Source organism: Anopheles darlingi, chromosome 2, assembly GCF_943734745.1.
Source record: "Anopheles darlingi chromosome 2, idAnoDarlMG_H_01, whole genome shotgun sequence".
Taxonomy (NCBI): Eukaryota; Metazoa; Arthropoda; class Insecta; order Diptera; family Culicidae; genus Anopheles; species Anopheles darlingi.
Genome location: NC_064874.1, coordinates 54,287,748 through 54,298,104, shown reverse-complemented (window position 1 = coordinate 54,298,104; position 10,357 = coordinate 54,287,748). Strand labels below are relative to the sequence as shown.

Genomic DNA, 10,357 nt, shown 5'->3' with positions numbered 1-10,357 from the left:
TCCTACTCCTAGGTGGTTCAGCTATTTGTTTAGTTGAATAAAATTTTTCAGACTGTTAATGTTGTTTCTTTCGTTCGATTTCTCGGACAGCAATATGTTACGCTCCTAGGTACACCTGCTAGCATTAATATCTATGCTAAAAATATGGCACACCGCTTGCCATCTTTGTCCTACAGATACAGCATGTTGCACGTAGTGCCCACCGACCCCATACACCAATTTACACTCTCGGTTGTAAAACAAGGTTCTAGGTTAAATGAATGTACCTACAATTAGTCGCATCGGCTTTCTTTTTTCAAGCGTTCCATTCTATTAAAAAACGTATTTTGCAGTATGTTTTTTAAAGCAAGCAACGAAACTCAAAACGTATTCTCTTTAAATGCATCAAAGGTATATAGGCGTGCCAGCTGTATACCCTTAAATTATAATTTACATTGTAGAATTGTCTTCACTAACTTTTCGATGTACAGAATGATTAAACTAAAACTAGATAAACTATGAATAGCCCAAGGTATTTTATGCGTTAGTTGCTTTTGCAAGGAAACCAAAGCTACAAGCTACAGCTATGCTACAAGCAGGTTTGGTCCTCCGATCACCCCATATTACTAAATGCCATTCCGTTAATGGCGAATAAGTAATGTAGTTTATTGCATGCTCAGTCAGCTTTTAGCACCACATGGTTGATACGCAATAAATGATAACAGTACGTGCACGTGCATCTCGTTTGTTCCGGTGTGGATAATGTCTATGCTAAACTGCTTAATGCAACTCCAACAAAACTAACAATAACTAACTAGTCAGTTGTAGGTTCTGCAATGGTGTTCTCCAAAGATACACATTTCTAATCCTTTCTATGTTATGATGTGAATGCGGTAAGAATTTATTGACCCCGTTGGTTTTATTAGCATGTGACTGCATATATGCAAAAGTGTACGACAAATGTTTAAGGAGTAAAACTATGTTCTGTTTGTATATTGTGTGAATTCCAATTATAAATATTGCATTTATTTGTAAATATACTGTAATCCCAACCTGACGTTCATTGTCTTTTAAGAATGTTTTGCAATTCGGGTCGCTTGCTTTTGAGAAACAGGGCTAACATATGCCATTAGAACACTTTTCGAGTTAGCATACTATGGTGCCCGGAGAACATTTCCTTATACTTTCCATTGGGAGATGTCAAGCAAGAAGCCAACAAATCATCGATGAGCTTCTCTTCTTCCCGTTCATCTGAGAAGCCACACATAACTAATTTCACATTTCAATTGATGTACCTTACACTCACAAAGTGGTAATCACTTTGTAAGTTGATAGATTTTCTTTGAAAGGGATCCGTTTAACACGGATGGCTGCTTACGCAGATTGCTCACCGTCCCAACTCTCTAGAGCATTTGTAAGCAATAGATAAAAGCACAACTTTTTTGTCATTGAATTTACTTTTACCTTCAATGGTGCCATGCATCATATTAACAAACTCCATCATCGCTTACTGATAAACCGCGCCAAGCGCTGGATAAACGAATACTGAGACAATTTTCTGGTTTGGCAAAGGGTAGATTGGAAAGAAAGGATTACCTTTTCTTCATGCGGCTGATCTGGCTGAGCTCTCGCATTACTTCTCCAAAGAAGAACTGTGCTTTCATTCATCCAATTTTGTATTTTTTGTACAGCAATCAAACTGCCTGCGTTAGCCAGTCATTCAATCGATTTAATTGAACAACATCGTGTTAATAAGTTCAGTTTGTGGTAATCAGTTAGTACCTTCAACCTTACCCTCTACTATTTGTCACCTAACGCACTAATGCGATAGGGGAACCACATGATTAATCACTAAACTTGTCCAATAAACACCACCTCGAGCAAACGGAGTCATTAAAACGACATTTGATCTCAAGGATTGGTAACAGTGACGCCAGGAATATGTCTTGTTTATTTGTTCTAATGAGTTGATGGAGCGTTGTTTTTCTGTATCGATTGGTGTATAGTCATCTACGTTTTCGTGCGTTTTGTCACAAATCGAATTCCTTCTTGGAGCATAATTGATCAGATAGCTGATTGATGTATCTATTTTACTTTAATTGATAAACCAGCAAAGATCATGAAAAATAACTGTCTTAAATGGTTTATTATAAGATATTTGTATGCCACACAAGAATAAAAAAATAGAATTGGTCTATTTCTGGCATAACGAATAATACGCATGCTCATCTTTTTACTTGATTTTTTTTCATAAGCCTTACCTATGCTTTTTAATACATGATGATGTTATAATTTCCCTTGTCTATTTAGAGTAAATTTCACTAATTTATCACGCAAATTAAAACTTTTACTTCACGAACAACCAAGCAAATATTGACTATTAACAACAGATTATTATTGTGCGTATGATCTGCTTTTTCAAACCTTTATCGTTAAGTATCTTGCGCTGTAACCATGCAGTCATATGGCATTGCTCCTTCAGCCACTATTAGCAAGTTACTGATATGATAAACATGCTAATGCATGATATGAAAGTGATGATAATGATGATAATGTAAATGTGTCAATAGTTTACCGCGATTAATTTATCATGATGGTGCATTGAGCAATGTTAAAAGTGTAGCTAATAACATATTTCACTGAAGCTCAACCATAACCAGTACTTTAAGCAAGTGTAACTAAAGTGCACACTCATAGGTAATTCAATCATACCTAACCATGCAGTTAGGATGCTTCTTTATCTTTCGAAGATGCCACAAACGCATAATCCATCATTTCCGACAGTTAAACCACCCGTCCGCATATTATGGTTTATCCCTCAGAGAATCATTTAAACTCATTAATACAATGAGCTGCAGGAATTCAGCCGAACTCTTCACTTCTCAATGAAAAACGGCAACTCAATGGTGGTAGCACGAAATGTTATTTATTACCATCATAGTCCCAACTTTTTTAGTTTACCCGATTCGATAAACTAGACACATACAGATTTGATCTTTCCGTTTTCGCATCCATGTTCATTGTACTAACCCCATGACTATTTTTATTTATTATTTGCGTGTAGCATAGGAGGTCTACTATCAAATTAAATTATTTTCACATCCTTCATGCAGACAACTGACACGGTATCGTTGAACAGCAGTTCCCAACATCGTTTGACGTTCTTCAAAATCTTACCTATCATATTCCGCCAAATATTGCTCAAAGTAAAAAAAAAGTTCATCATGAAACTTATTCTTTCATCTTTCCGACAAAAACACAGCATGCGGTTGATCAAAGTTTATGCAATTACAGCAAAGCTGTAAACGAGTACGCTGCAACTCGCTTCCTTCGTGTTTGCAGTCCAATCAGACCAATCGCGTAGGGTAATTTACCAGTTGGGTTCCACAATTGATTTGATATTGGGTTGAACAATGTTGAAGCGAAATGATGCAATAGGCTCCTAACCATGCGTAAATTATGACAAAGTTTTTACCATAGCGGATATTGTAGGATCTTCATTGCCACATAAAAATAAAAAATGAATCCATTCAACATTTACGCCATTGATTGGAACGAAGAGAAGATACACTTGATTTTATTTATCCTAATTTTAATTTAATTTATTCTGCATTATGAATAGACATACGATTTGGCGATTAATGTGCGTTTTTTTTCTCGTGTAATTCTGGTTATTTGGTGGATATGAAATGATCTTCCCCCTACCTTGACTAATCGTTGAACACTGTACGGATAAATGGCGACAGCAAAGGAAACTGCAGTGACAAAATCTCTGGCTGAGATTATTGGGGAGAACGTTTAGCGCGCTCTATGGGTTATTAATATTTTATTGATTTTACATCACTACCATACACCTGCTGCTGATGCTTTTCGAGTGATGCCGTTGAGCTTGAAGCGCGCGCCATATCCAGCCAGATCAATATGGAAGAATGTGATGCTGTGTTGCAATCGAAGTACAAACGATTCATACTGTGAAACAGACGGGTGCATCAGGTATACGAAGAGCGAAGAAAGATACCTGTTGATTTTATATCCCCCAGGATCGGCGCGAAAGCAGGTTCACCTTAGTTTTTGCTTCGGCGCTGCTAAGTGCTTATCTCACCGTTCCATCCTAGATAACAATGTATGCGGTGCAGACAAAAGCAAATCCCCCTGCACACAGTGTCGTGGTATGATAGGAAAACATTTTAAAAAAATCTACTGTGTAAAAGACAAACATTTAAAATAAAAAATTCACATTTAAAATTATTTATAAAAATAATTAAACTATATATTCAGCTACAATAAAACTATCATTCTCCAACCAAATGTTGTTTACGGACCGTTTGCAATTTTCTTTTAAATCTTGATAGTAGCAAGGCAGTATATTCGCTACAGCAAGGCAGTATATTCATTTAATATTGAACATAATTTGTGGATATAATACTGGCCGTATACAAAAACCGTCATTCAATTTTACTGTTACCAGCTAAACACAGCGGAATATTCCCCTTCTGGTCGTTCCTATGGTGCGATTTGCTATTCCCTTCAAGTCAAGCATTTTGTTGTCTTTTCAAATGGTTAATGGCCAGTAATAAAAAATCGTGCCAAGAGCCTACAGATTGGATGCAATTTATACTCACACCATGAGAATATGACACGATAAGAGCTCAAAAGGGCAAATACAGATTTCAACGCATTTCAATATCGAGAAGGATTTCGTGATTGAACAGGTAAACAGCCTTGTCATGAAACCGTTTTCATGACTCATAATAATGCTGTGTTTCTCATTTATTGGAAGCAATATTGGAATTCATGAACAAGACTATAAAGTTTTATTTTTTCAACGCTATTCTAAAAGCGCAAAAGATAAGCTTTCTTTTTGTGCGTTTATGCAATTTTAAAACCCTGATACAATTCGAAGAAAAATGAATTAATGTGCCAACTTGTTCGAAATTATCTCAATTTGATATTTATAACAAGATTCATTTCACTTTTTCATTTTATTTAATCTAAATTTCCATCATAGCATTTAATTTATCATTATTATTTTTATATAACATTAAAAATTTATTATCTAAACTTCTAACAAATAAACACAAGAGTAGATCAATCAATGATCAATCAACAAAAATGCATATTCGTTGTACCTTTAACTGCTCAAACTACATTTGAAAATAATCCGAATGTTATCAAAGATAAATAAGCATGCACTTGTGCACTTGTAGATTATATTAAATTGATGTTTTATAAACAATATTATATCATTTCATTTTCCGTTACAGACTATGTATCGAATAAACTTGACTACATTCACGCTGCTTTTAGTGCTTACTGTAGGTAGTCTCATGTCCGAGTCTTTACAACCTTCAGAAGGTAAGTGTCGCGAATTTTTTGTTTTACCAGCTAATTAGTTGAAGGAGTGCTTAGTGGCACAGTAGATATCAATCTTGCCCTCGCAAAACTTATGGCTCATAAAGCAAGAAAAAGGGTCAACCAACCATCAACACAAAATGCAATCTGCTTCTTCTTCAACATGATAGGCAAATATCTTACGCCGGAACCCCACACTCGAGGCTAATGTCATGTTCAAGAAGCCGAAAAGCAGATTAGGTCTTTAAAATTCCTCACTTATTACCCTTTCTAATTCCTTCCTGATCTGAACGACATGGGCCTTGTTTGTCGGTTAAGTTTACAGCTCCCCACAGCATCAGGACCATTGAAGCAGTCACCTTCCGTTCCCTTAAAGTACTGTTGTTGGACCCGCAGGTGGTGACCACAACTTCAAGGGTGTGATACACCCCAAGGAGTGGGTTCGATTCAAATGCTTTGGCGTGAAACCCGAAAGCGTTACCTAAAGGTGCTTGCCGGGCACTAGACCATTGGGCGGATGGAGGAATGAAAGATCCTTTTGTTTGACTTTCGGAACGTCTACGAATTACAAACGTTACGCGAATTTCACCCGAAACTTGTCCGTGTCAAGTATTTACCTCCTTTAGCCGCTTTGAACGAAGTTGTTTCCAACCCAAAGATGTATCCAAAGAGTTTAGTAGAACGTTGTTAAGGTTGCAAAGTTAGCAAATAACTAAATGAAAAATAATATAATGTAATAAATTTCAGTCGTTTTTTTATTCAATCCCTTACCTTAAAGGCAATCGCAAACCTTATGCGTAGTTGTAAATTTATAAAAACAATATTTACGAGTTAGAGTACACGGAAACTTTTGAATAAGAAGAACGATGTTGTTCACGAAGGTGATGGTTTTACCTCATTTAAATGAACCATTCATCGATTTTCAACAGGAACGATCAAAGATTTGTACGAATATCTGCTGCAACGAGAGTATGCGGCACCGGTATCCTATGCTGATCATCAAATCAAGCGAAAAGCGGTACGATCCCCTTCGTTAAGACTACGTTTCGGAAGACGAAATGATCCTTCGGTACCCGTTCGTCCTGATAGCATTGGGGTGAGTGGTTTTCGACACATAGTCCAAAGGCAGCTGTAATAGATTGTGTTCGAAACACTCAAACGTATGGTTTCAACTCCCATTTAATGCAGGATGATGAGCTGATGGACCAAAAAGTAATCCGTGCACCTCAGCTTCGTCTCAGATTTGGTAGGAATGATCCTCTTTGGTCTTCGTTCAACGAAAACGCATTATTGGAAGAGAACTTTGAAAAACGGGCACCGTCCCAGCGACTGCGATGGGGCCGTTCGAATTTATTCGGAAATCTGGTCAATCAGGTAAGATTGCGATACTCTCATTACGATATCACAACAACGAGCCGCACCGAGGACCGTATTCAGCATGCAGAACGACAGCCCATTTCCATATCAATTTCCTTTTCTAGTTTCAGCAAGACGACGTTATACAGCAGAAAACTATACGAGCCCCACAACTCAGACTCCGCTTCGGTCGAACCGATCCTTCCTGGGCCATGTACAATGAGCATCAACTGACTTCTGGGCCACAAACGACATTAACAAACGAAGCGAGTGAAAAGCGAGCACCGACGCAAAGACTGAGATGGGGACGTTCCGATCCCGCACTAACGAAAGAGGCGCAGGAGGTATGTATGAAACTGATGCAACCAGGTCTGTGTTTTGCGATCTATGAGTTATCCTTAGATTGAGCATCATTATACTATGGTCATTGTGGAATTAGAAACTAACCCAGAGCAAATGCATGAGTCTTGTCGGAATAGTTCAAAATGGTCTAAATGGTTCAAATGGATCCGACACTATCCGAAATTATATTTTCAACAAAATCAGAAATCATCAAGAAACAATACTTCTATTCGGTACTGCTTTTAACTGGAATTGCAAAAGGCTGAATTATAATCCGTTTTAGTATGTAGCTCAGATTGCTCCTATGAATAACAGCTTATTCTATGAATAAATTCGTTTCAACAATTCCTCATTTAATGTAACCAAGGCGTATAGTATCTACAAAGCAACACAAATTAGTTTTCAACAATATTTCAATTATAGCTAACTTTTATTCTTCTTCACCTTGTCTTATTTTCCGATATATCTATATCTTACGCTGTCTGGATATACATAAAAATAAACAATGCCATCTGACCGAAAGGACAAAACACTGGATATGGAGGACAGTGAAAGCAACACCGTTGATGACAAGTAAACACGCGTTAATTACCTGACACCAGTCCCGTCTTTGTCATTTGCATATCCCCTCGTAGGACCTCCTCTAATGAACACTAAGAAACCATGTGAAACTATGTGAAATCTAGAATGAAGACCAACTCTTGTTACTGCTGGTATGAGTCTTGCTTTAGGGTTTTCTAATCCAAGATCCTTATCATAATGACCACGTTTGACGAATAGAACATGTGCAAAGTGAATGCTGTTTGATAATTTGCGCCACCATTTGTGGCATCTATTTTTGCACCGCAGATTAGCCAGCTTCTTGTTTTACCCTTACAAACGCATTAGCACAGCATCTCGATAACCACATTTTCATCGAACAATTACATACAGCATGGAGCAACATATTCAAATAGCTAATCACTTGAAGCCGATAGCCAACCGTCATACTCCACAAAAAAGTTCCTCCGCTGATACATTAAATCTGATGTAAAAGAGTGTTGCCATGATCTGAATCTGCTGAGATTTTGCTGCTGTGTCGTGAGAGCAGAAAAATTCCAACAGATTTATTTTGGAACAGTTTTCTTAGCAAGAACGCAAAAAAAACACAACTACTTGCGGATGACGACTTTACGAAAACCCGACAATTACCTTACGGCCTTGCGGTGAAAGTTTGTTCTGAAGTTCGCGAAACAGTTTTGATAGGGGTAAGAGAAAAGCACAGATTAACGAAGAATAGGATTATTGCGCTTCCAGCAGCAAGGCGCGGGTGAAACAAAATAATAACCCGAAAAAGAACAAAAAAGAACAATATTTTCCCTCTGAAACATTTCCTTTAGGTGCACTCGTTCCTGCCGTTAACACACAGATTAATGTTATACATACGTTAGGTACATTAACAGCCCTACATCATTGCATGTTTCTCGTGGTTATGCGCTAATTCTTGCATCCATATCTACGCGTATGCATCGCCTCTCGAACGCGAAACATACCAACCGTGTGGTTATTTGAAAAGCATCGCTGGCATGGCAAGAGCAATCACTTACCCATTGGCTTGCGTGTTTTTCGAATAAAACTCCTCTGGTTTAACAGTGTAAGGTGGAGAAAGAATTAGCACTATTATTCCAAAGCAGTATTGTTGTCGGGCGTTAGCCATCGCATAGTCAATATCGGCATTGCGGAAACTGCTGTAAAGATGAAAACAGCTGTGGTTAAGAATATCTATGTATTTTAAACTATTTTTGCATCATCCGGAAACAACAAACTGAACAAGCATGTGAATGTACAGATATCGATGAACATCAATATATTACTTAGTGGGAAAAAACCTTTGTCTTGTACTTTAAAGTAAACTCTGTTTTGTTCATGATGACATAAAAAAGCAGTGTAAACTCACTCTAACAAACTGGTTCTTTTATTTTAAAACATAAAAATCTGAAATATAACTTTTACTGCCTAGCACATGTGATCAGCATCCTAAAAGCATGAACTATGAATTATTGCCGAACATAAGTAAGCTTTCTCGTCATAAAAAGCTGTGCTGTGTATTCTTCAGCTGTGTATTTACCCTCATAGGTCCATTTACATTGCCACTCCACTTGCAGTATTGCAAGGATACTTGCACTACTGTGCATAGTCGTCGTAGCCGTCGAATTCCTCGATAATTATAATCTAAACGATTGTGCTGATGAAACATTATAGATAACTAAGTCATCTAATGCAAATATTTGGTTCTTTATGTTAATACATATTTTCGTAAAACTTTTCTAACCATTTAATGAGCAAATGGAATAAGAAGTTCTTAGACGTTTAACAGAATATCTTTGAAAGCCGTCTGAAGCAGAACAAATTACAACTAAAACAAGAATAATACTTCTATTCAAATGAAAAGTAGAGGTGTTATTGTAGCCCAGCCGTAGCTATACAAAGTTTCGAAGGCCCTTCTTTTTCATCTTTTAATACACTTCGAGCCTTAGGGCGACAAATAAATGAGATAAAATTGGCTTCAAGGCGCAATGGCAGAAAACCGAACGGAGTTCGGGTCGAAAGATAGTAGAAATTTGGTCACAATTTGACAAGTAAATAATTGCCTTGTCAGTTGTTTTATTTGCAATTGAAATGCGCCAACTACACTACCAGAATTTATGGTACTTGAAATTAACAACTGCCTATTTTAGTCAATTTCTTCTTGTGGCTTCCACCGCAGTAGTACTAACTTAGAAGTAGAAGAAAATGTTTGAATAAAATATTTGTAGTGCACTATATCTGATTTAGCAACAATGTAATAAAAACGAGTCTGGTTATTACAGACATACACACATATATTCATTGGTGCCTCTCTATGGCTACAAGGTAATCGTTTTGTCTCTATATTTGCCATGGCGAATTAAGTACACTGATTGTGGAAGAAACAGCGATAACAGAGATTTGTTTTCATGACTTGTTTGTAGACATTCCAAGTCATATTCGTTGTGTGATTAACTTAAAATATTGTCATCAACAAACATCGCCGGTACACTTTGGGGACGCTCGTACCGTTTATATAAATGGCCAAAGGACCATGGCGGTACAGATTGCTATTTATTATTTTATAACACCCGGGCGGGGTTTGCTGTCTAGAGGCAGACATAAAATTTTCCTGTGACTATGCCAAGCTCGTAGTAGTCACAATCGTTGTTAAATCCTTTTCGTTTCTTTACGACAGAAAACAAATGGCATATGTATTAGTCTGATGAGCCTTATAGTAAGTAAGTTGGTTGAGCATAACTGCAGAGTAACCTACCAACGT

The 10,357-nt window shown here is 37.3% G+C and overlaps 1 protein-coding gene across 1 annotated transcript in view; it reads left to right on the top strand.

The window, feature by feature from the left end:
• LOC125949198 (short neuropeptide F) overlaps nt 1-8,884 on the top strand; it is a 14,361-nt gene extending 5,477 nt beyond the window's left edge. The window contains exons 2-6 of the mRNA XM_049675971.1: nt 5,244-5,334; nt 6,261-6,427; nt 6,520-6,705; nt 6,813-7,031; nt 7,553-8,884. Coding sequence (XP_049531928.1) covers nt 5,247-5,334; nt 6,261-6,427; nt 6,520-6,705; nt 6,813-7,031; nt 7,553-7,606 — 714 coding nt within the window. The 5' untranslated portion in view covers nt 5,244-5,246 and the 3' untranslated portion in view covers nt 7,607-8,884. The remainder of the gene's footprint in view (nt 1-5,243; nt 5,335-6,260; nt 6,428-6,519; nt 6,706-6,812; nt 7,032-7,552) is intronic.
• The last annotated feature ends 1,473 nt before the right edge of the window (nt 8,885-10,357 follow it).